Genomic DNA, 27,397 nt, shown 5'->3' with positions numbered 1-27,397 from the left:
AGCATGTTTTCAGTTTTCACATTGTTCAAAAGGTCATTAGCATCAAATAATTTAACAAGCAAATTTTTCTTTTCAAGCTCAAGAGATTCAATTTTCTTTAGGCCAAGTTCAACATTCATAGCATCCTTTGCAGCAACTTTGCAAAGTTTGTTATAGGCCTCTTGAAGATCTTGCATCTTCAGAGAGTTCCCCATCAGAAGGGTTCTCTTCAACAGATATGCTCTCATCAACTACAGCAGTAGCAGTGAAAGCAATGAAGTTTCCATCCTCATCACAATCAGAATCATGATCAGAAACTTCACCATCACTAAGGGTTACAGCCATAGCTTTACCCATAGACTTCAAATAGGTTGGACATTCAGATTTCAAGTGTCCATACCCTTGACATCCAAAACATTGAGAGCCCATAGAATTATTGGAAGTTTGACCTACTCTTTCTCTAGGTTTATCATTGTTGTTAACCTTAGTGGGATCATACTTCCTAAAATTTCTAGGTTCAGCAGTGTTTGTGCCTCTTGCCTTTCTATTGTTATTCCTGAGAAAATTTCTAAAATTCTTGGCAAGATAGGCAATCTCTGTAGCAGAGAGCTCATCATCAAATCCACCACCATCAACATCATCAACTGACTTAAGAGCTATTGATTTGGATTTGGAAGTTTTAGGTAGATCCAACTCATAGGATTGAAGAGATCCTACAAGCTCATCAACAGGGATGGAGTCCACATCCTTGCTTTCAGTAATGACAGTCACTTTGGGTCTAAAGTCTTCAGTCAAAGATCTAAGAATCTTCCTAACAATTTTAGGTTGATCATAGATTTCACCCAAGTTAAAAGCAGAATTAACAATATCATTCAGTTTAGCATAGAATTCATCAAACGATTCATCATCAGACATCCTAATTCTTTCAAATTTTGAAGTCAATTGCTGCAGTTTATTTATTTTGACAGCCTTTGTGCCTTCATGCACAGTCTGGAGGATATTCCAAGCAGTATGAGCGATCTCAACATTCGAGATTCTCTTAAATTCCTCCATAGAAACAGCATTAAAAATCGCATTCATAGCCTTGCTATTAAACGAAGCTACTTCTTTCTGAGAAGTTTGCCACTCACTAACAGGAGTAGTGGGCTTCTCCCATCCGTATTCAACGGAATTCCACACCCTCTCGTCAATGGATTTCAGGAAGGCTTTCATCCTTACTTTCCAGTAAGCATAATTATTCCCATCAAAGTGAGGAGGAATAACTAGAGAGTGTCCGTGTTCCATGACAACAGGGGTCAAGGATCAGCTCAAAGATCAAAAGATCAACAACAAAAGAGCTACTTGCTCTGATACCACTTGACAGTTTTTAGACCCCTTAAACAATTGATTAACCCTAGTTAATTAGCCAAGTTGTTACTTAGTCAGATTAACAAATCTAGGTTATCACAATAATAAAGATCAAATCATGCAAAGCAGCGGAAAATAAATAACACACGATATGATCACCTAGGAAACCAAACCGGTAAAAACCTGGGGAGGATTTGACCTAGCTATCCTCAAGATAAACTTGAATCCACTATCAGAAAGAATCGAAGTTCATACAAAAGGACTTACAAGTACCCCCGCTCGACTTCCTAATGCTATCAACCAGTAGAACTTACTAACACGACCACGTGCAAGCTCCGAATCCACGGACTCATTCTTTCTTTGGATTCCACCAGCTACAAGCACCCCCGCTTGTGTATTCTTTAAGCTTTAATGGCAGCAACTGTTTTTGATCATCAAGGTTTAGAGAATATCTCTTCCTTGAAAACCCTAAGTTTGTGTAAAGGAAAGCTCCTCTAGATCTCACAAGCGCAATATGAGCAACACTAAAACGTGGCTAGGGTTTGCCTTTTATACTTAGGACAAATAAGAAACCCTAAAAACATTTTAAACACATAGGGCTGAGTTGGACGAATCTGCAGAAAAGCAATCTGCTCGACGTTCGATCGGTCGAGCCTAAGCTTCGATCGATCGAGCCAGGCCGAAAGCCATACTGCTTTCTGCTTTCCACTCGATTCCAACTTTACATTGACATACAACTTTGAGCTAGCTTTAAACACTTCTAAACACATTGTTTTGATCATGATTTGCCAACATTACACATTAGAGTTCTAAAATACATAAAGTCCTAAACTTTAGAACCTAACAATATTTCCACTGTATATTTCTTTTTTTTTTTTTTGCAACCATCGAGATTTTAAAGAAGAAGAGGATGATGATATGGCTTCTGGAGTGCTCGTGAAAGAAGTACACTGGCAAATCTTGAACAACATGTTTAATTAAAACTAAAGAAATTACAAACAAAACAATTAGAGAAGAAGAAAACTATTTGACGTGTGTTTTTAACTAAAGAGGGATAGACGAAATAAATGCATGTGAAAATGAGAATTTTCATATACTTGAGGACACAGCTTGTGTACTAGCACATTGATAGACGAACACATGTTCGCATCCCAGCCTATCCCTAATGCATTGGACATAATTCTATCTCAGTTTTTTAAAATGGAATTGTAGCAGTGAGTTTAAGTACCCGTTTGTTTCAGCTTTTAGAAGCCAAAACACACTTTTTGAGAGCAAAAATGAAAGTCAGGCATTTGGTAATGTTTCAAAACGTGCTTTCTCAAAAAAGCTTCGTTTTGAAATGCAAAGAATTGAGCCAAAACGTGCGGGCAGGTTTGAAGAGCTTTTGCAAACGTAAAAGCGCTTTTGATCAATATTACCGTTGGAAATGCAAGAAATGACCCAAATTACCCTCATCTTACTAACCACAAAATGCACTGAAAACTAAAGACAAACACAGAAAATAAGAGAAATTACTTGTGAAGATCAAGGTGAAGAAGTGCGTGGGTGTCGGTTGAGAGAGGTATTGAAGATTTTTGGTGAAATTAAGAGAAATTACCTATGAAGATCAAGATGAAGAAGTGCATGGGTGTGAGCTGTGTGTGGTTGAAGTTAGAGAAAAAGAAAAGAATAAAGAAGATCGAGGTGAAGAAGTGCGTGGGTGTGGGCTGTGTTGCTGAATGTGTGGAGGAAAGTGGAGAAAGAGAAAAAAGAAATGGTATGTTCTAGAATGAGAGTGGACGAAATGGTGGTAGTATGGTGAAGAAGAAAAGTATAAAGAAAAGTTAAAAGTGAAGATAGGGAGAAGATAAAGAATACGTGTGTGGAGGAGAAAAAAAGAGGAAAAAAAATATAAATAACGTGTGGATGAAAGAAAAAGAGATAAAAAGAAAAATAAAATAAAGAATAAAAAATTAAAACTAAGAAATGCTACTATAATATTTTCACAATAAATCTTAAGTGGTGGGTTGTTACTAGCTAATACTAGTGAAAAAAAATAATTTAAGTGATGTGTTCAAATTAAAATCAGTAACAACTTACCATGTATGATTTGTTGTGAAAATATTGTAAAAATATTTTTACAACAAATTTTAGTTAACAATATTTTTACAACAAATTTTATTTAACAATAAATTATTATTGTTGTTGTTATTATTATTATTATTAAGTAGTTTTTTTTTTAGTAAGTATTATTAAGTAGTTGATTTAAGTATGAAATAAACCCCCTTATATATACATTGTCCTTTTTGATAATTTACAACTCAAACCGCCACTTTTATAAGTGCTAGCCAAATACTTAACTTTTTCAAAAGAGAAAACATACGATCAAGAGCTGGCGTAAAAGACCAGACTTACGCCACCAATCAATGTTTGCCACATCATACATTTAATGAAAAACCAATGCACCCTATCACACACAATTATATTCCTCACACACGTATTAGAGAGCAAACTCTATCAAACACGCCTAAACCTATTCCATCTACTCCTCTGCTCTTACCACTGGACTGGAGCTCCACCCTACCGTTGGCACCGCCACACACGTCATTCTGGAGCTAGCGCCACCGCACCGAACCTCAAGGTTTGTTCTGATTTCTGTTTATTGTTTGATTAGTTATTTCCCCAAACCTTGGGTTTTGAAATTTTGATGGGTTTGGGTTATTTTTTTGGATATCAATCTGTTCATAATGGTATGGGTTTTGTTGATTTGGTATGGATTTTGCTTTTTTTTTTTTCTTTTTTTTTCTTTTTTTTTGGGTAGTATTTTCATGGGTTTTGGTTGGATTCTTAAGTGGTAGGTTTAAACCTAAAAAAATCTGATTGTACCAAATGAGTTTGCTGACAAAGAGAGTGTCGTTTCATGTAATTCTGAGCCTCAATGACAGAATTTGCTATTATTTGCTACCTTAAATGAAAAAGTAAATCATCTTGCCAAACTTAGTTTAGAGAATCCTGTTATGATTGGCCTTGATGACAAGAAGATACAATCTGTATTATCATCTGAAGGATACAAGTAATATATTGGAAACCATGTTAAATCTAGGGGGAGGATGCAAGTAACTAGTTTCTCTGGAATGCCTAATACTGAAAAAATATCAGCTTTGAAAGTTATTTGAACCAAGGTCATTTAATTGTGACCAATATGATGGTATTGGGACCATCTACAAAACTTCTTATGGTTCCTGCACTAATCTGCATTTTTTTAGTAACATAATGTTTTCAATAAGTTTTAGCTCAAATGACATCCTGTAAGTACTAAGTACAAGATGATGGGTAATGTGGTGGGTTGGGAGTGTGTGTTACTTACCAGTTAAAAGATAATAAAAGCATTAAATTAGAACCTGTATTAAATCAGAGCGATGGATACAAGTTTCTCAAGCATATGAATATTTAAATCCACAAATTTCATGCCTATGTACATACATTTTCTACCCTTAAATTTGTGCATAACATGTATGTATGTATTTGCATTTGTGTTTATTTTTTATAAAGCACTACTTTGAAAGTTCTCTGTTTTGCAAAGAACCTGCTTGTTTATAAAATTTAGATGGCTTTCTGTGTCTCATTCTCGGTTCTTTCTTTCCTTTTTAATTGTTATCTTCTAAGAGAAAATTTGCATTCTGGCACTTGCTTTCAGGTTTATATACGAGGATTGGTCCATGACTCACACCGCAGCAAAATTGAAGTACCCGTACTATTGGGATGAACACTGCTTCCAATCACCTCCTAAAGATGAATTGTAGTTTTTAAGCAATGACTTGTGCATAGTGCTAACACACCAAATTAGCCTTTCATTTGCTAAAAATAAATGATACTTCAATATTCATCAGAAAATAGACAATAGAAGTTTCAGTTATTTTTTATGTAATGTTCAGAGTTAACGTTCTAGATTCTACATAGGTGTATGATAGATATTAGAATTATTAACAATATTTTTTTGTTTTCCTTTCTACCTTTGGGAACTATTCGATGTAATGCAACAAGAAATACTGTGTCCTTGTTTACGTTATTATGAGAAGAGAAAAAAAAATGCTAGTTTTAAAACATATCATATGGGCCAATTATTCTGAAGCGTAAAGATTCAGATCTATCATATATATATTTCTTTGAAGCAAAAATCATCAAGAGTGGTTTCTTAAAAATAAATAAATAATAAATAATAATAAAAAGAAGCATTAATGGATTTCTGCTCACAGTACATAATTGTCCTTTACAATTGACAAAAAAAACGCTCCCTAATATTCATGGTAAAACCAAACACAAAGAGGGCTAAAACCCAAAAAAATCAAGACAAAAAAAAAGAGAGGATATGAAGGTTGATGATTCTCTAAACAGTTAGTACTTAGAACATAACAGGGATGCTACAATCATCCCTTCTTTTTAGTCAAGCTTCGCTGTTCAGCCTCTCCCTCTGCAACCAGAACACAGAACTCTGAACCAAGCATCTCATGTATATCAAGATTCAGAGAGCTACTCAGGTTCATGGTATCCCTGATCACTTCGATGGTTATATTGAAGCCTAAAATAGATAATACCCGGACAGCATTTGCAATCCACATATGCTCTGCCTTGTCTCTATCAGAGTGTGTGTTTGTTCTTGCTCTTTAAGACTAATGGAATTTTTATTAGATTTAATATTCTATTGCTCAAGTTTGCTTGCTTGATCCTCTACCATATCATCTTTGGCTTCAACATGTTCACCAACCCAAATGAATCCATTACATCCGAGTATTAAGTCAACTCCGCACTGTTCTAGATGGTGGAAATGCTGCTTGCGTCTCCTCACTAGATAAGGAGGAACTGTGAGCAATTGACCCCTCTCAAGCTGTCATGAAAAAATTACGATCATTAACAGATAAAAGGCTATGAAACTGAACCAACCACAGACACAACAATGAAAAAGATGCTAGGAGTTATTTAGCTTGATCAATGGGGAAAAAAAAAAAATACTGCTAGAGAACCTTTAGCTGCTTCAATTCATCATGTGAGTAAATTGATGCGTTGCACACCTAGAGTTGCTCTAGAAGTAAAAACTCTAGCTCCAGAAATAAGAGTGAGGGATGGAATGCCGAATGCACTTGCTTTTTAAAATTTAGGAAAATGTATCTTATAAAACAAAATCTTTATTTCCTTGCACTACAAATTTCAACTATTAAGATATTTAATAGAAGGAAACTATCCGGAACTTTTTTGTGAGTTCCAACTGCTCTTGCTTCTTCTATGTAAAACGAGCTAGTCAACAATTATTTCCTTCTTCACGTTCTACGTCTGAATGTAGAAGTTTATAAATTATGAAGAAGACAAACCTTGCCATACTTCTGACTTCTTGCTTGGAGGTGTAAGCCATCCTGCTGGATTCCACAGACTTCAGCCTGGGAAAAGAAGTAAAATTTGTCAAAAAAGATTGATCATTAATTCATGCTTGCTGGAATAGGTCAATGATGAGAAGTGTGTGCAAGACATATATAAGCAGTTATAGAATAATTGAAATTCTAGATGGATTCAGAACATCCTCTAAGTTGTTCTTTGAAGCCCACATTACCCTTCTGAATTACATCATTAGATAGCATCTTCTAATGCCATTAGAAAACATCAAACATAGGGTTGTTTACCTGGTGAGCATTGCTAACAGGGATATGAAATGTGCTATTAGAATATATTTTAAACTCTTGAGGCTTTCTAGGGCCAAAATGGCCAAATGGCCATAAAATCCTAACTATATAGTTAATAGTTCTAGTTACCAAACTATATTATTTACTAGCATCTCGAGTCTAAAAGACTCGATTTTGGCCTATAAATCGAGTGTCAGAGACTCGATTTTCATGGTCTAATCATTTTCGATGTGACATATTTTTCCACGTGGTGACCACATGAAAATCAAGTCTCTAAGACTCGATTTATAAACCTTATAAAGGTCAAAGAGAACCCAGACCTAGAAGAACCTAGAGGAAAAAAAAAAACAAAAAAAAAAAAAAAATCAAACAAACAAACAAACTAGAAACAGAGAGAAGAACCCAGGTCATGTGCGCCGTGCGCGACCCAGGCTAGGCAGCGCGGTGCACGGCGACCCAGGCCGACCGATCCAGGTTCTTCTCTGATGTTCTGGGTTCTTCTCTCTTTCTGTTTCTGGTTTTTTTTTTTTTTTTTTCTTTGGGTTCTTCTCTGATATGTTCTGGGCAGGTCGCCTCTCCTATCTGATCTGATTCTTTCTCCCTTTGATCTGATTGTTGTGTTTCTGGATTTCTTTAAAAAAAAAAAAATTGTGTATTTTGGCTTGTACGAGAGACTTGAGAGTTAGAATTTTTTAAATTTTTTTGGTTTATAAATCGAGCCTTAGAGACTCAATTTCCAAGTAGGAAAAAGATGCCACATCAGACAATGGAAATCGAGTCTTTGAGACTCGATTTAGAGGCCAAAATCGAGTCTTTCAGACTCGAGATGCTAGTAAATAATATAGTTTAGTAACCAGAACTACTAACTATATAGTTAGAATTTTATGGCCATTTGGCCATTTTGGCCGCTTTCTAGGGTACTTCTCATGTGAAGCCGCTTAAAGATTCACAAAATCAAGCTTTATATCAGCATAAACCTTTCACATATCTCTGAACTAATTGAGATGGAACTCTAAAATCTACAATTGGAGAGCTCGTCAATTTATCAGGCTATTCTAATTCATCATTCACATCAAATCCCAAAGATCCAAAATCTTCAGATGATAATACAGGCTATATCTTCTTGTCATCAAGGCCGATCATAACAGGATTCTCTAAACTAAGTTTTGCGGCAAGATGATTTACTTTTTCATTTAAGGTAGCAGCTAATAGCAAATTCTATTATTAAGGCTCAGAATTACATGAAACGGCACTATCTTTGCCAGCAAACTCATTTGGTACAATCAAATTTTTTAAGGTTTAAACCTACCACTTAAGAATCCAATCAAAACCCATGAAAATACTACAAAAAAGAAGCAAAATCCATACTAAATCAACAAAACCCATACCAATATGAACAGATTGATATCCAAAAAATAACCCAAACCCATAAAATCTCGAAACCCAAAGTTTGGGGAAATAACTAATCAAACAATAACAGAAATCAGAACAAACCTTGAGGTTAGGTGCAGTGGCGCCAGCTCCAAAATGACGGTGCGGCGAAGCCAGCGGTGGGGTGGAGCTCCGGTCCGGTGGTAAGAGCAGAGGAGTAGATAGAATAGGTCTAGGCGTGTGTGAGGAATATAATTGTGTGTGAGAGGGTGTATGGGTTTTTCTTAAATGTATGACGTAGCAAACACTGATTGGTGGCGCAAATCTAACCTTTTACGCCAGCTCCTGACAACATATTTTCTCTTTACTTTTATCTAGAGTATTTTCAGTAAAAAGTTTTTAGTTTCAACAAAATAAATGGATCCTATAAACAGATCCCATTGACTATAGATTTTTTTTTTCCTCTCTTTATTACTGTTTGAAACCCTAGGCGAGTAGGTTCAAATTACAACTTACAAGGCCAGGTAGTAGTATTTTGTATTTAAAATAATTATTTAAGTTGAGACAAGACATTTGTGGTTGTCTTTCAAAAAAAAAAAAAAAAAAGACATTTGTGGTTGTGGTTCTTTTTTTTTTTCTTCGTTTGAGAGTTTAAATGGAATATAGTAATCCAAACATTTGAAGTTACTTTTTAAATTATATTGGTATACTGAAAAATTGTTATGTGGTACAAATTTGCTAAGTATTTGAAATAGGAGAATATTTAATTATCTTTGTATAAATTTGTAAAATAATATCACCTTATCTGTAATTAAGATATACTTGAACCTCTATAAATATTATTTTTGACAAGATTGTTAATTTATATATATATATTTATATATATATATATATATATATTAATATTAACTCATTATTAAATTAATTATGACATCATCACGGTTCTACCTTGGTCAAACCTTAGTTCAACCTCAAAACCTTGAACTCCCTTTTACGGTTTATTGAACGGTTTAGGTTTTAAAATTATGGGCCCAAAAGGGTAATTGAACTTTTTAGAGCTTAAATTAAATCCACTCAAGTAAATTAACATAGGGCCTCTTAAAATACAATTTTTTATTTTGAGAATCACTAATCATCCTTTTAATTTATGACTATTTGTTGGTTTCTTAAACCTTGTGATATATATGAAATTCTGTGTTCGAAACTTCTTGCCAGCAATTTGGGGTCATCTCCAAGTGAATCCTCTTTGTAATAACTTGGTGTGTGTGGGAAAAAAAAATTATGACTATTTGTTTGTACATAAGCCAAGTTGATCTCACAAAATTTTAGTAATTTATTTTCTTATGATTTGAACAAGAAATAAAGATAAAATACATGTCAAAATTGTAGTTGTTACAATTAGCTTATTAAATTAATTACTAATATAGTTTGCTTTATGTAAATCTCTACTACCAAAGATTCAAGAAATTTAAAATATTATTTCACCATTTAAATAGTTTCACATTTTCAATGCAATTTTCATTATTTAAACTATATGTATACAGGTTATGATTTCATTAAATAAGAACTTAAGAAGACCTAAAACTACTCAAAATGAGGACTCATTTCATCATTGTAGAAAAATTGATAACACATTCACATTTAGTATTCACAGTCAACAGGTGTCATTTCTTTAACATCGTGATTGCATTAAAATTGGTAGGGTTTTAACATTATTCAAAAAGGATTAAATTCAAGAGGGATTATTAAAAAAAAAAAAGCTTTGGACTGTACTTGCACTATGATAGGAAGGAAAATTGTTATTTCATATTGTCTATTTCACACAATCTATATATGGACATCAGGTATGGTGTGAAATGGGAGTGACCCCTTGAGACAGGGTCCTAATTTATTGAAAGTATTGAGGAGATAACATAGCTAAAGCACATTTTTATTTCATTTCATATCACTAGCCATATGTATAGAAGATGATTGAACAATCACAAATAGGACACAGCCTATTGGAGGCTAATTGTTTATTTACTATTTTCATAAAACACACCCTTATATTAAACACCTTCGAAACATGCTAGTTCCATTTGATTGATCAGGGAGAGTTGCCTCCAGCTCCAACACCAGCATTAGGAATGTCCCCATTGCCACCATCTCCTCCAATACCAGGACCTGCAGGACCAAAAGCAGTAGAGCCTCCAAGATAACCTGAGCCAGGAATGCCTGCAAAAATACGGAATCCAGTCCCGAGAGGGAATAAGAATGGCCAAGTAAAGCCGAAGTCGAAATTCTGAGGCTGGTAGACCTGATCATCTTTCTTTGGCACATTTCTTCCTCCTTCAGCACCAGTGAGAAATGCAATAAGAAATAGAGCGAAAACGAGCAATGCCTTAGTAGTCTTCCCCATTATATTTTTATCTTTTGTCTTTGTTTTTAGTATGGAGAGAATTGCTTCATGGCCACTCGAATTTATAGTGAAACTTGTGAAAATGAGGTTTTCTTACTTAACTTGATTTGGGAATGAAATTTAATGTTCTATGCATGGGAGGCTTGGTTATTTTAGAAAGAATGATGTGGTGACTTAACGTAATATAGTTGATGAATTAAATCTGCATGGGCATTTGCTTAATTGTTTTGGCAGTAGATTTTCTTAATCTTCCAATAGTTTCGTCTTTGCTAATAGCATCATGATTCATGAACCCATAAAGTTAATGCGTCAGGTTGCAAAATCATTTTCAAGCATATAATTTTTAAGTGGAATAATATGATGGATCAGAGCATAGGTAGAGAAGTTGAGCAGGTGTAGCGTGCAGGTAAAACATTTGGCCTCATGGCTGAAAATAATAAGTTTGATACAACATTTTCATAATTACTGACGTAACATGCTGTAACTAGTAATTAGTGTATGATAAATGTGGTCAGTGGTGGACTCCATTGATGAGATGTTGCTCAAATTAAACTTATTATGAAACTAGTAACAATGGTTAATGAAATTTCCATGAGACAATCATGGGGTATGAGGTAGCCTGCCAATTACTTCTTCTGAGTGAGAGCTTTATACACTAGATACAATTCTTTTTTAAGTACTGTGGTATAAGCCTCGTATTAGCGTGGATTTTTTTAATGCTATCTTTTATTTTGAGCTCTAACTGCTCATATTGTTCTTACTGATATATAAGGGGGGGAAAGCGAGTCTAAATAAAAAGGAGCTTATAAAGACAAAGAACATAAAAGATTAACGTGATTCCCTTTGACAGTCTGCATTGTAGTTCATAATCAAGAGTGACCTCTCTTGATTTTCAACCAGTAATTAACTATATAACTACACATGACAAAAATCTATAAATAGTAGTGGCATTACCCCATTTGGGTAATTGATGGAAGTGGGTGTGTGAATGTGAATATGAGAGAAGGAAAACTACTCTCCATTTCTGCTTTAACTTTCTGTGGAAGGATTCTTAGGCTCCTCAGAGTGTGATTCATTGTGTCTTGCTTTCGTTGTTGATATTATGTGATCGAATTAATCGATCCTACTTGTGCATACACGTTTTTTCTTTCAAATATTGGTATCTGATCAACAATACAAACAAACTGTCTCCAATAAGAATTGTGCCAATGGATGGTTATATATGAGGATATAACAGCTCTAATAACTTGGGGAAAAAACTATAATGGAACTTCACTAATCAATGATATAATATGACCAAAGCTTATGATAAAGTTAGATGGAATTTTCTGAAGGCAGTGCTTGTGGTGATGAAGTTTGACTCAAAATGGATTAATTGGATTATGGAGTGTGTCACCTCTGTGCAATTTACCTTACTCATTAATGGTCACATGTCTAAGTCTTTCACACCAACTCAAGAGTTGAGGCAAGGGGACCCTCTATCCCCTTACTTGTTTCTTTTTTGTGCTAATATCCTCTCCATCTCCCTTACACAAGCTGAAACCTTAAACAAGTTAAAAGGGGTTAAAGTTGGAAGGAATGGCATTTCATTTACCCATCTGTTGTTTGCTGATGACTCCCTTCTGTTCTTCAAAAAGGATAAGCACTCTGTTGACACCTTGCTGAAAATTTTGGATTGGTATTGTAGGGTATCTGGGCAGTCTATCAATCCCCTCAAATCTGATTTATTTTGCTCACCTAATATGCCTATGGAAGACCAGGAAGCCTTGGCTAGAAAGCTGAAAGTTAATCTGGTGCATACTCCTACCAAGTACCTCGGCCTCAACTTTAAGCTTAAGGGTAACAAAATAGCTGATTTTCACTTCTTGGTTGAAAAACTCCAGTCCAAATTGCAGGGTTGGAAGGTGAGGTTATTATCACAAGCAGGAAGAACAACTCTTATCTCCTTTGTGCTTCAATCTTTACCATTATACACATTCTCTTGTTTTAAGGTTCCTGATCAGGTGTGTAATGAGATGGATACCATTATTAGAGCCTTTTGGTGGGGGCATGGGCAAGGTGAGAAAAAACTTCACCTTTTGAATTGGGAAAAATTCTGTCAACCTAGGAGGAAGGGAGGTCTTGGTATTAAAAAGTTTGGTCCCATGAACCATGTTATGCTTGCAAAGCAATATTGGAAGTTGTACCAAAATCCTAACTCTTTGCTGGCAAGAACTTTTAAGGCTAAATACTGCCCACATTGTTCTTTACAAGAATACACTCCAAAGTCTCATCATACTTGGTGTTGGAAGAACATTGTTAAGCAAGGTGATTCTAGACTTAGGGAGGGGCAGTGGAGAGTTGGTAATGGTTTCAATATCCCTCTTACTCATCAAAACTGGTTTCCTAGTGCTCATGGTACTTTGCATCATCCTGAAATACAAACTGGTACAGTGGGGGATCTTATTGACCACAATTCCAAAACTTGGAAAGCTGATTTGGTCCGAACCTTATACCCCTTTCCTTTGAGCAAACAAATCCTTCAAATTCCTTTACCTAAAGCTCATGATGTGCAAGACCAGTTGCTTTGGAAGTTTTCCAATGAGGCTAACGGTAACTATGGAGTCAAAAGAGCCTATGAGATTCTTATACAAGATTCCCTTTCTTCTGGAAATATTCATGGAGACCAAAATGTGTGGAATCTGATTTGGGGAGTCAAAGTTCCTTTGAAAATCAATACTTTTGTTTGGAAACTTATCCAGGACAGATTACCCACTCTTAGTAATCTAAACAACAGAGGCATCTCAACCCAAACAACATGTCCCCTCTGTAATTCTGATGTTGAATCTTCAACTCATCTCTTTCTCCTTTGCCCATTTACTAGAGCTTGTTGGCACGGATCAGCCTTGGCTGTACATGCTACTGACTTTAGGAGTTTAAGTGTCCAGCATTGGCTTTCAACAATCCTCATGAAGTTCAAATCCAGGGAGCCTTCTTCTATGGCTTACTTACAAGCAATTTTTACAACCCTTTGGCATATTTGGTTACACAGGAACCGAGTGCTATATGATGGGTTACAACCTAATCCTATGAGCGTGATTTTAATCTCTCAATCTATGGCTTGCAGGTACAAAGAGGCTTTCCTTGATCAACCAAGACACACTTGTCAACTAAGAAGATATCAACCAGAACACTACTCATCCTCAGGGCAGTGGCAGTTGATCGTTAAGCTTGCTGGAGCCAGGAGCAAGAAGCCAAATCGCTGGTCTTCAGCTTATGAAGCTATTACTAGGCAGGGAGATAGCTTGTTTTATGGTGTTAATAGTAGTGTAGCTGATACAACATGTGGGGCGCTGTTGGATGCTATGGTGGAAGCTGCTCTCAAAGCAAAAAACCATGGTTTCCAGTATGTTTTGTTTCTAGGCACCAGCAGACAGTTAGTCCATCTAATTCAGCATAGGAAGAACACAAATCGGCTGCAACAGATTCGACTTGCTGATTTAGACTTTTTGAACCATAATGGGTTTTGCTGTGATGTGTACTTAGTGCCTAAACTTGTTGTAAATTCTGTTTGGTCAGTTGCTAACTTGGCATGTCAAATGCCTCTGAACTGTAGCTGGTTTAATCCAGCTATTGTGTAGTCTGTTGGTTTGTTTTTCTCCCCTGTGTGGTATCAAAAAAAAAAAAAATTGATATAATATTATAATACAAATATATGTTTAAAGGTAGTATTCGTTGAGTATTTTAACAGTTCGTCTTTCAAATGCTAACACTATATGTTTTATATTTCAGACACTAACATAAAGTAGCACATGTTTTGATGTCTGCAACACAGTCAACCGAAGTGAGAATGCAAGACGTCTATTGCAAATCATAAGCCTTCTAGCTGGCGAGACTGTCCATGTTCAAGATTAACCTGAATTGAAGCTTCATTAAGCCACAACAAACCCTAACCTACACAAGCTTTATTTATTTATTTGAAAGAAAAGATAGATATTCAAGCTTTATTAATGTGGATTATCTCGTTTAAATAATCAGAAGAAATTTAACTCTAATTTGGCTTGAAGCTAACTCCATTGAACCCGCTATATGACAATTGAAAAGACCATACATGCATAGTTTTGGTCACATAACTTTTTTAATAAGTAATGTGACTTGTTTAAATTATACACATAATTAGTCTTATAAAATCCCCAATGTAATGAGTTAAAGAAGAGACTCTGCCGCTCGATATTTGGGACCAATATAACAGTTACCGACCCATTTGAGCAATGATTTGTTCACAAATCATTTTCTACATATATAAACCTGTGGAAAACACTAAGGCGGATTCGACTGAAATGTTTGCGTCTGCGTTTTTCCTTTTTTTTTTTTCCACGCGTTTTTGAGACTTGCGGCTACTGTTCATGCACTGATCAATAAACAGTAGCCGCAAAGTTAGACTTTTCAAACTTTTTTCAGCCAATTAGTGCACATCGTGTACTGTTTATAGACCCACAAATTTCATTTTTCAACAACTTTTTCATTAAAAATGGGTCCCACGATACTATTTACACATTTAAAAATTATTTTGCTACAGTGTTTTTTAGTTTTCAGTTTCAGTTTTCAATTGTATCCAAACGGACCCTAAGAGTCTATTCACAATGGAATGGTGGCAGGGCTGGAATGGAGGCATATCCCTGCCAAGATTATTAAATATCAACACAATACATGGAACATTGAGCTTATAAATATCAAAGAAAAACTAGAAATAAAATACATCAAATGGCTCGTGGAGTCTCTCAAAGCAATCTGTATGCATGATCCAACGGAGTTAGTCTCTAGTGCATCCATTGCAGGCAACTGATGTCTGACAACAGATGAGATCCACAATTTTCCGCATTTCCCCTCCCTGTTTACTGTGAGACATCTGTTGTGTGCAATGGATGCATAAGAAACTGACTCCCTCCAAAGACAATTTTGGAGCAAAATCCATTGAGCTGAAAAGTAAAAAATACACGAGAAGAAAGATTGAATAAGAACCATTGAAAGCAATAGAAAAGTAAAGTCAACTAACTATGTATCATCTTGCATGTTTCTTTCTCCACTCAGTGCGTCCTCGATTTATTTCAAGCCCATCACCTGACACTCTCAGTAAATGTAGAAACTGACGTAAATCTTCATTGTTTTCTGCTGCAGCTATAGACCCATTAGTTCCTTGAATCTTAGAAATTGCTTCGGCATCCTCTACTGGTTCCACACTGGTTAGTGAATCAACTATGTCATCATGTTGGCACTCCCGTCTGTAATCTAAAGTAATAGTTTGCAGTTCATGGCTATCAATGATTTCTTGAGGCAAGCTCTGTGGTAGAAAAAAAAAATGTATTACTCAACCAGCTTTATAATATTAACAGGAAGTATCATCAACAACAAAAACATGAGCCATAATAAGTCACTTAAGAATGATGCAGCGTACAGATATTTTTAGGTGGGTGGGGAAGGCTACAAAGATCCCCATAAATTCTAATGAATTCAAACCTTTCAACACTCGTAACAATAAAAAGATAATTTTCTATCAGATGTTAATCATTACATTCATATTGATTTCCAAAATTAGGAAGAAATAATTGGATGAACTGGGTCAAATCAGCAATGAATTTGTCATATGTAAAGTCATCATTAAAAATAACAGTACTTCCTCCTCCCATAATAATGGGTGGAGGGCAAGGTTGTGAGTTCAAAACAGACTAGGAGAGGGTAACTTACTAATAAAACAACAAAATGTGAATAATGCCATCATTCTTTTTCTTTTTCTTTTTCTTTTGTGGGGGCTATATAGATGAAATTCATTAAACATGGAAAAAAAAAACATATAAATTACAAGCAAGAATCCCCCTAAGGGCTTCAACTTGACCGCTCTGCGGGAGCAAACAAGTTGGTAGACTGCATACAAGTTTGCCTCCCTTTTAACCCAATGAGAAGTTAAAAAACTACGAAAATCAAACAGTGCTGCTAAGGTCTAGACTTCGTGAACGATATTCTTTATTTGCAGACTAGCCTTTATAGCATGATTTTTTTTTTTTTGATAAGTAATAAAGATATATATTCAAGAAACTACCTTATGCAGAAAAACATAAGGCAGAGAGAAAAATACAATGGGAAAGAAAGAGAAAAAAAAGAAAAAAGAAAGGAAAGGATACTAATTACACAGGAGAGAGCTAAGGAACAAAGGGAGGGAATCACTAGAGGTGAGTCCCCAAGCCCTAAACCAGTCAAGCAAAGAGCCACTGAAAAAGGCCAATAACTGGTCATCCGAACTTTCCATGTCCTCAAAAGTCCTACTATTTCGCTCCCTCCAAAGACACCACATCAAGCATAATGGAGCTAAGTTCCAAATGCCTAGACACATGCTTTCCAAGCCAATTCCACCAACCAAATAGAGTATCCGCAACCAATCTTGGCAAGACCCAAAAAATCCCAAAAGATCTAAATACCAAACTCCACAGCCGATAAGCCTTACCACAGTGAAGTAACAAATGATCCACCGTCTCCCCATTACAACGGCACATGATACACCAGTCAACAAAAGCCATCCTTCTACCCCTCAAATTGTCACCTGTAAGGATCCTATCCCATACAGCAGTCCACACAAAGAAGGAAACACGCCGAGGAGCCTTAACCTTCCAAACACCTTTTCAAGGAAAAATAATGGGCAAGGGGCTTCTCAACTTATTGTAAAACGAACGAATATCAAAAACCCCATTCTTTGTCAACTTCCATCGCATATGATCTCCATTCTCAGTGGGAGGTAGATTTGAACTCAAAGTACAAAGAAATTCATCCACACCAGCCATTTCCCAATCATTTGGTCTCCGAGTAAAATGAACATTCCAGCTTCTCCGATCCTCTAACCCCAACCGTTCAAGAGAAGAGGCCACTGATGCCTCTTTGTTGGATGCAATCCCATACACACTCGGAAAGGTTGATTGAAGTGGAGAATCCCCACACCATTGATCTGTCCAGAGTTTAACTCTATCTCCCACCCCTACCACAAAGCGAATATTTTTTCTAAAATCCTCCCACCCCATGCGGATGCTTCTTCACAAGCCACACCCATGAACCCCTCTACCTAGCTTGGAAGTCCATCCCACCCATTCTTTCCCAACCTTGAGAGCTATAACCCTTCTCCAAAGGCTTGTCTGCTCAATCCCAAACCGCCATAACCACTTCCCTAGTAAGGCTTTGTTAAAAGTAGTTAATTTCCTTACTCCTAACCCACCATTTTTCAAAGGTGCACACACCTTGTCCCATCCCACCAAATGAGTCTTGGAGTCCCCCCACAAGAAATCCCTTTGTAACCTCTCAATTTTATTGGCCACATGTGTAGGGATGGTAAAAAGAGATAAAAAATAAGTGGGGAGACTAGCTAATGTGCTTTTAAGCAACGTTAGTCTTCGCCCTTTAGACAAATACATCTTCTTCCAACTGGCCAACTTGCGCTCAATTCTCTCCAAGATAGGATTCCAAATAGTGGGAGACTTGTGGGATGCCCCCAATGGCATACCAAGATAGGTCATAGGCAGAGACCCAATCCGGCATTCCAAAATCTCTGCCAAGACATGGACATTAGGAACCTCCCCAATGGGAACCATCTCACTCTTCAACGCATTAACCTTTAAACCTGTCACTGCCTCAAAACAAAGAAGAAGCATCTGAACATATGGAATCTGCTCCTCATTTGCATCGCAAAACAGAATCGTATCATCCGCAAACAAAAGATGCAAGACACATACCCCTCCACCCCGTCTACCATCAGCCCTAAAGCCTCGAAGTAAACCAGCCCCTTCAGCTCTTTTCATCACCTTACTGAAGACCTCCATCATAACCAAAAACAACATGGGAGATAGCGGGTCCTCTTGTCTCAATCCCCTCGAACTCTCGAAAAAATCAGTTGGAGACCCATTAAACAAGACTGAGAATTGGACAATAGATATGCATGTGCGGATCCACCTACACCACCTCACCCCAAATCCCATTCTCTTCAACAAATCAAGTAAAGCCTCCCACTTCACATGATCATAGGCTTTCTCAATAGCATGATGTATCACTGAATCCATGCATGACTTTGCATTCCCCTCAATGGTCACTTTAGGGAGACCATTTATATAAGACATATTTATGTAAAGACACCTTATCTAGAGTTTATTACTTTATTTTCCTGATAAGTCTGCTATCCTGTTTGTTTGTTTTTTTTTTTTTCAATTGTTGATGAGTAATAAGAAATATTATCACTACCAAGCTTTTTATGTAAAAAGTTTCCCCTTTTAATTTAATTTTAGTTCTTTAATTTGTGGTCCTCCTTTTGAAGAAACAAAAGGAATTCAGAAGCTTGAAAAGGCACTCTCCACCCATATCTGAGAAGTAAAGCAGTTTTTCAGCAGGAGTTTTTCTTGGTACCATTTATTTCACCCGCTTTACAGGGCACCCTACCTGGAAACAAAGGCATGGAATATACTACGGACCTCTCCAACCCTATACAAATTATGGGTGCTGAAGTGCTCTAGAAAGTGGCTCCATTGTAAGGATACTTTTAATTAAAAGTCAGTGACTAAAAGAAAGAAGAGGGGGGGGGGGGGGGATTAAGAAGCTTTGGCATCTGTTTAACAAGAGTACTGCTAATATTAATAAAAGATGGCTTCAACCAACCTCCAGAACCCATCCAATGTAGGTGACATTATTAACATGCTGGTTCATGTCCAGATCAGCTCTTCTGGGCTGCAAAAAATCAATACTGAGATGTGGGACCTCGAAAAACTGTTCAAATAATTTAGATCAACCAAATGATCTTACCACAAGTCCCAGCTTAGAATGATCAGCAGGATCTTCCAGTTTTGGTATTCTTCTCAAACTACTACTGTTCTCCTCAGGAATTGCTAATCTAGAAAAGCCAAACCGACAAAACATAAAAATTAAAAATATCAAACAAAGTCAATAATGAGAATAACAGTAGTACAAAATATAGAGATGTTTAGAGATGATCAGAACTTATCAACTTAAGCTATAAGTAATCTATACACCCCATATTATATTCACCTGGGATGTTTCCAATTATATCTTGTGATGTAAAAATATCTACCACAATCTTCAGTTATTTCATTTCGCATAAAATTAGATCCCCATCTAATCCATGTAACAGAAGAATTTAACAAGAGTAGGTCCTACACGGTATATCAAGAAAAAAATGGCACTGCTTCCATGTTAGTAAAATCTTTTATTACAAGTAAAGCTTTTCAGGCCAAAAAAAAAAAAAAAAACAAAGGATTGACCATTTATTGTTGCAAATGATTATTTCAACAATATACCAGGTAAAACCATTGATTTGAGGAAAATTGAGACCTTACCCAAAAAGAAAGAATATTAAGAGAATGGCATTTTTCTTGGGGGAGGAGTTCAAAACTTAATTCTTGAGCCTTTCAACCTTTCTGAAGTTATGCCCTTTCCATGCATGAAATTATTTTTTATTTTTTTCTTTTTTTGTTATGCTTACTCATAGGATATAAAAATAGGAATGCATGCATTTAAATGTTAGTTTAGGTCTTCCTCTACCTTCTCTTGTTCCATCGACCTAAATCAACTAACTCCTTAATTGGTGAATTAATTACTCTCCTTTGCAAGTGAGCAAACCATATAAAGCAACTCTCATTTTTTTGAGTTTGTTACTTACATAAAACTAAATCATCATTACTTATATAAAAAAATAAAAATAAAAATAACTCAAAATTTATTAAATGTTTTTTTTTTTTGATAAGTGAAAATTTATTAAATGTTACGATAAAACATTATAGCTTGCATGACTTAATTTTTTCCAAGCTTCATTAAATGTTACTATAAACATTACACATTTATCAATCTCCGGTACTTTTTCAATTGGTTACATGTAAACTCAAGCTTTGTTAAATGTTTGCAATTGTAGAGCAAGATTCAATAACATAGTTGCTCCAGCTCTACACTAACATCTTCTGATATTTTTGAATGTAAAAATATTCAACAACCTTCATTAATAATTTAGTCAGTTTATCATACAAACTTAACTATTTCTCACACTCTTGCTTTAGATAATTAGATTGCTTATGATTTAATGCATTTCCAACAGTGTACTCTACATTTTCAAAATGCTCTCTCTCAAGCTTGCAAAAGACAATTTACTGTGATGAAATTTGGTGCCTCATACAAACCTACAAAAGAACAGGTAGCACCTTGACCCTATGTATTGTAAAACTATCTATTCTCCCAATCTCATTAAATAAATTAGTTCCTATCAAATTTTAATATATTGATGAATATTATCTTATTTACAATGTCCCATCACACATATGACAAAGATGTGAGCAAAAGGGTTTCAACCATCGCACAATAAAAATATGCCAAGCAAAATCATGCCATCTTGCAAGTGTTAATTATGATGAAGCCAATGTGCCATGTGAATTACATTTTGTAAACTGTATAAAACCATTTACAAGAAAATCAGATATTTTATACCTAGAGAAAACAAGGCATCCTTACCTGGGTTCTCGCGGACAATAAACTAAATACTCATCCCGTACATCATCGCTAACTTTCTGAAGACGTCTGGTGTCTTCGTTCATCATCACCCACTTGCTGAAACATAAGGTTCACATGATAAACTTTGACAATGCATCTCAAATCAGATAGACAAAGTTAGAAATAATTGCAAGAATTGCTAAGTCAAGTGTTGAGTTAATCTGACAACAAATGTTCGATAGCTTCCACAACGGTGATCTTTGAATCAAGATGAGATTGATTAATTAATAAACAGAATTTTTAACCAAAAAAAAGTGTGCAGGGGGGTCGTAAATTATGAAGTAAAAAAAGTAAAATATTAAGATGGATAATTTAAGCACATTCTGGCACACACCAGACTAGCATAGTTTTTGTCAATGGTCAAGAGAAGCATTAAATTTATGAATAATTTTGTTCCAGCAGGATAACCTCTTGATCTATATTTATAGTGGCTTCATTTATTTTCTGATTTGCAAAGAAGCTACTACAGGAAGGAATTGAAATGTTTAATCTTAGAGTAGAATATATATTTTTTCAGAATATTATAAGGAAAGAAAAAATGCAAAAAAATACATATAAATCCATGGTCGCTCTTCAATCCCCATAACAGCAGTCACATCCAGTTTTGCGAATGATCTTTTTAGCTAAATTGTTGAGTACTGTAGCTAGGAATCACCACCAAAAAAAAAAAAAAAAAGGCTCTCCACACCCTGCTCATCATTACTCATTACTATTCAAAATTCTGAAAAAAGCTACAATAATTGTTAGCCATACCAAGCACTGCATCATATTTTATATGCTACTCTCTCTCTCTCTCTCTCTCTCTCTCTCTCTCATCTGCAAAGTGATCTGCTGATGTTGTTGGCCATTTGGCTTCACCAGTTGTTGGGGGCCAACTTGGACTTGGTATTGTTGGTGGGTGGCTGATCTGGCCATTAGGCTGCTGATTTGGCAGTGCGGTGGCAAATTGGTGTCGTCAAACATTGTAGGGGGAGCCTAGGAGAGGGGCCTAACAGAAGGGGGTGGGAATAGGGGAAGGAGTGAAAAAAGTGATGGGAAGAAAGGAAAAAACAAAAAGAATTTATTTGAATATTTAATAGGATGTATAAGAAAATTAAGGGCAGGATGCCAACAACCTTTAGGCCAATTGGCATCATCTCCTAGTGTTTCCAATGAAAACATCTAGGATTTGAAACCCCCTTGCCCACTTAAAGCGTATCGAAAATGAAGAGTGTGATGTAAGGTGTATTTAAAAAGCGGCTAGCTAAAATAGAAAAGTGGGTTTTTTTTTTTTTTTGGCTAGGTAGAAAAGTGGGTAATTTCTTCAAAATATGAAAAGATTTTGCAGAACTGGATGTGAATGATCTAATATATGGTTCTATCACGGCAACTTTAGGTAGAAAATCATGTTTACGCATCACTTTTGGGGGAACTTCATATCAATATAATAAATTAACTTAGCAATAACATAACAGTATGATCAAGTCACTTACCCAGAAAATAAAAATTAAGATAAAGGAAATTATGGACTATAGTGCATTCTTATTCTTCTCCTTCAAAGGCACCTCAAAATTTTCGGAAATATAAATAATTTTGAAAGTTGGTTGGCAAAGGCCATTTTGGGTGTCATAGGAAAGGAATGGGTCTATTTGGATGGCTACCCTGCATTGCTTGATGTGGTATCTCTAGAGAGAGGAATACCTGGTGCTTTGAAGATACAAAGAGATCTATTCCTGATCTAAAACTTTTTCCTTTAGAACTTTGTTGGATTTTTACATAGTCAATTCTTTGTTCGATTACTGATTTGAAAGATTTATGTAATTAATTGATTGTATGGTCCCCAATCATATACTTCGTATACTTGGTGACTTGATTTTTTTGTTATTAATGAAACTTTATTACTTATAAAATAAAAATAAAAGGCTATAATGGGTAGTTTGAGCAACAGCTATATGAAATCATGAGATTTATTAACCAAATTGCTTTAAAATTAGATGACACTGAAATGGAGAAAGAGGGCAGTTTCCCAAAACCACAACAAGAGACTAATTGATACATGAGTTTATAACATACATCAAAATCACCCAGAAGAGCATTCTATAATCATCAAAAAAGTGACACTCAGGACTTGAAAATCATATAAACAAGTGAAATGTGGTTGAATTAGTGATGCATGTGTCAAAAACATTTTCCTCATTTAAGATTATAAAAAAGATTCCTCTCTTTCAATATTGTTGCTTCATTTATTTTACCTTATAAGTCTCTTTTGCAAGGGAAAGGACGTAAAAAAGAAAGAGTAGCTTAATATGCACCTTGTTGCTCTTCCAATAACTTGACCAGTAGCATGGTCCTTGAGTATCCAATCTCGTCTGGTTCCAATTCTTCCCTCCCCCTGGCACCAAGTTTCAATTTCAATCACATCACTCCTGTACCACCAACCATGTATCAAAATGGAGTTTATCATGTAAGAATCCCATACTAAACTCACAACATAAAAAAGAAGAAGAAAACTCACCAAGCTGGGTATTTGTAGATTTCAATGTGCATGCGAGCAGTAACCCATATGAGATGCAGTTTCCTCATGGTAGGGGTGGTTGCAAAGCCATCTGTTGAAAATCCTACACTCTGTGCATGATTGCATCCAACCTCCTACATCACACAAGGAAATTATTATATTGAAGATCTTTGAGAAGAGCCAATCCTTCAATAAGCTTCATTTAAGGTAGAAGGTATCTCTCCCCTGTCCAATAAGATGAAATGAGTAACTGCATATTGATTTTTTCTCTCTCTTTTTTTAGCTTTCTGAAAATGAAAACCAACTTTTCATTCATAATATGGTTAGCTTCAAAAACAATGGAACCGTAACTTCTGAATTACCAATTTACCATTTATTAATCTCTAGATATTGAACTAATGAGCAGCCCCCTAACTAAGAGTTACTGAGAATTCAATGCTCACTGACATTTTCTTGATCCAAATCAGAGATATTAAGACAAAAGAATTCAAATTCCAGCGTGGTAGCATTCAAATGAATGTAGAGTCTAGTACCTAACAAGCATGCATCTTGACACAGATAATAATAGAAAGCAGAGTGGAATGTTTTCAGAGCACAATGACCAGCCTAAGCAAGTCAACAACAAAGCCATGCAACATTACTCAGGCGCTAAAATTCAGAAATTTACATGACAAAGAAATGGACAGTGACAGAGAAAATAGTAAAACCCATGAAAATAGTAAAACCAACAATAAGAGAAAATCCCATGAAAAAACTTAAGCATCCATATCAAATATTGCAAAAAAAATGTCATTTTGACATACCAAAAGTCTACTTTATTATTTTACCACATCATTTTACAATATCTCATTTATCAGATGATCTATCATTCAATTCTATATATTAAAATAATATTTACTATAAATTAAAATAATATATTATCTCCTCCATGTCATCACCATCAACAACATCAACAACAAACTATGAATAAAAAACTTTTTTTTTGGTAGCATTCTCGGCCGTACCGTTGCAAAATGCAACGGTACTGTTCATATGTGGCAAAAATTTTAAGATTTAGAACATATTTGGCATTTGGCACATTTAGTGGATGCTCAATTTTGAAAATTCCAAACAATCAGTAGCAAGTGCATGTAACAGAGAACAAAACAATCACAATCAAATCCAGACATCCAAAACCGACAATACCCAGTTGAGAAGATCCCACAAAAATGTTAGAACAAGTTGCAAATGCATGTCAAAGAGAACAGTACCATCAAACCCAGAAACCCAAAAACCACAAATCCCAACCGATAAACCCATTAACAAAAACCCAAAATTGAATCAATTCAAAGTAAAACTCATTGAAAAGAACAAAAACAAAATGTGGGATTTTCGAAAGAACCTGCAAGAGATTAGCAATGGTTTCAACAGTGGCAGTTTTGTTAATCCCAACTTCATAGCATCTCACTATGAATCTCTCCTTATACGACAATCCATCCTCCGTCAAGCTCCCAAGTCTCAAACGGTCCGCGAGAGTCCCCGACCCTGACCCTGACCCGGATCCGATTACCCGGTCAGACACCACAGCCATAATTGGACCTTTGTACGAAGAACCAGAACCAGAGCCTAAAACGACTGCATTTCTCCGGTGCCCACGTGTCAAAATGGGCCCTCGGCCCATAAACCCACATTGGGTTATCGCTTGGCTTTGGTCACTCAACACATTGCACGAGACCTTCAACATTTTACTCTCTCTTTTCGTACGCACACAAAGTGTTTGTGTTTTTGTGTGTGTGTGTGAGAGAGAGAGAGAGAGAGAGAGCGTATGTCTGTGTTTTTTTTTTAGTGATTTTTTTTGGGTCTCTGACTCTGTGTTTTTAAAAGGTTACTATAAAAAGTTTGGTCGATGAGACCGAGGAGAAAGGAGTTGGGGAGAGGAAAATGCCACTGGGGTTGGCGGGAAATAACGAGAATGCCATTCACCAAACTGTACTTGAGAAGAGTTTGGACTTTGGATTGGAACAAGAGACGGAGAAAACTGCGTGTTGGGATTTTAAATTTTAAATAGACAAGTGAGATAAGTGGAGAGTCATGGAACCGTCTCTATAAGCAAAGGCACCACCAACCAAGCACGTTTTGCTTGCTTTTGTGATGTAGCGAACCTCCATCCTCTTATAGGCTATCCAGCAAAGCCCTCTCAACTCTAGTAAATGAGTAATGCTTGAAACGCATAATTTGCCATAATATTATATCACTACTTGTCATGTGATTGGTAAAAATGTGTCTCAAATGACTCATCATCACACATTTATTAATTACAACTCGTTAAGTGGTGAGTAACAAATGATATGTCCTTAGCATTATTCCTCATAAATTATACTGTCTTTATGGATTACGTCACTTTTACTCAGTAATCTACTATTTTACTAAAATATTTCCACTTATTTAAAATTGTTGAATTAATTAATGATTAAAAAAAAAAAAGTAAACAGAAAATTTCTCCTCTCCTAGCCACCCTTTACTCTGAGGACTAAAAGTCAGTCACTCTCTACTCTTAAACCAATCAGTCAGCCACCCTTTCTAATCTCTTAGGGTACAACTAGCCTCTTTTTTCTTCTTTTCCTTTTTTTTGATAGGAACTAGCCACTTGTTTTGTATTCTCAATTATGCCTCTTTAATTTCAAATTTGACTTACAGTGTTGAGAATTAATTTAGCTGTAATTATTAGCTAAATTTCAGCTTCAAGTTTTGGTGTTGAGAGCTAACTTAATTGTAATTATTAGCTAGTCTATTTCTTAGTAGAGTTTTGACTTTTGGTGTTGAGAGCCGGCTTAGCTATAACTATTAGCTAATTTATCTCCTAATAGTTAGAGTATTCATCACTGTAACATGCTATTATTTTTTTTTATTGAGTTCTTGATAATTTATTTATATTAGACTCTCCGTCTTTTGCATCTCATTAATTCATCTAAAACCAAAAAAAAAAAAAAACTTAAATAGGACACATGGCGCAAAATTAGACAACAATTAGAATTCAATTTAGAACCTAATTGGAATTTTTTTTTAGCTTTTTCTATTAATATATGCTAAAATTAAGAAATAAAAATTTTTAAGAATAAATAATTTATGATACATGGCACAAAATTAGAATTTTAGTTTGGAATTCTAATTTAAGTTTTTCTTAGTTTCATCTACTATTACTACTACTACTACTACTATTATTATTATTATTATTATTATTATTATTATTTCTTGGGAGTGCTTGACCAACTGAGCAACTATAAAATTTATCTAACCATTTTTTTTTTAAGGAAATTAAGTTTAAAAAAAAAGGCTATCTAACATTAAAAAGAATAAAAAAATTATAGATTTTTTATTTGAGAATTTAAATACGAATATGGGGCAAAAAAAATACAAAAAAAATGTAAAATAAAAAATAAAAAAATATTTTTTTGAGAAAAATAAATAAATATTATGACAGTATTAATATAGAAGTTATGAACCTAGTGAATTTGCAATCATGGAGAATATCATTCTTCATGAAAGTAAAAAGTCTGCCATAACTTATAAAATTTTCAGATTGATGAATCTAATTAGTGATTTTTTTTCACCCCCTCT

At 35.4% G+C, this 27,397-nt stretch overlaps 2 protein-coding genes and 1 pseudogene across 2 annotated transcripts; 1 reads left to right on the top strand and 2 right to left on the bottom strand.

Annotated features, from left to right (window-relative positions):
- Positions 1-5,676: 5,676 nt before the first annotated feature.
- Positions 5,677-10,746, bottom strand: LOC115961972 (annotated as a pseudogene).
- Positions 10,747-12,038: 1,292 nt separating this feature from the next.
- LOC115961970 lies at positions 12,039-14,366 on the top strand. The gene has a single exon (XM_031080854.1). It carries the CDS (start codon positions 12,039-12,041, stop codon positions 14,364-14,366), a length of 2,328 nt encoding a protein of 775 aa, XP_030936714.1.
- A 994-nt stretch (positions 14,367-15,360) lies between these two features.
- Positions 15,361-25,698, bottom strand: LOC115960683 (oleoyl-acyl carrier protein thioesterase 1, chloroplastic-like). The gene is made up of 7 exons (XM_031079650.1): positions 25,182-25,698; positions 23,801-23,934; positions 23,598-23,711; positions 21,268-21,363; positions 19,555-19,642; positions 19,411-19,479; positions 15,361-16,066 (listed from the first exon to the last, which is right to left on the bottom strand). Exons 1-7 carry the CDS (start codon positions 25,521-25,523, stop codon positions 15,788-15,790), a joined length of 1,122 nt encoding a protein of 373 aa, XP_030935510.1. The 5' UTR covers positions 25,524-25,698; the 3' UTR covers positions 15,361-15,787.
- Positions 25,699-27,397: the final 1,699 nt, after the last annotated feature.

This window comes from Quercus lobata, chromosome 9 (assembly GCF_001633185.2).
Source record: "Quercus lobata isolate SW786 chromosome 9, ValleyOak3.0 Primary Assembly, whole genome shotgun sequence".
NCBI lineage: Eukaryota > Viridiplantae > Streptophyta > Magnoliopsida > Fagales > Fagaceae > Quercus > Quercus lobata.
This window is presented reverse-complemented; position numbering and strand designations above follow the sequence as displayed.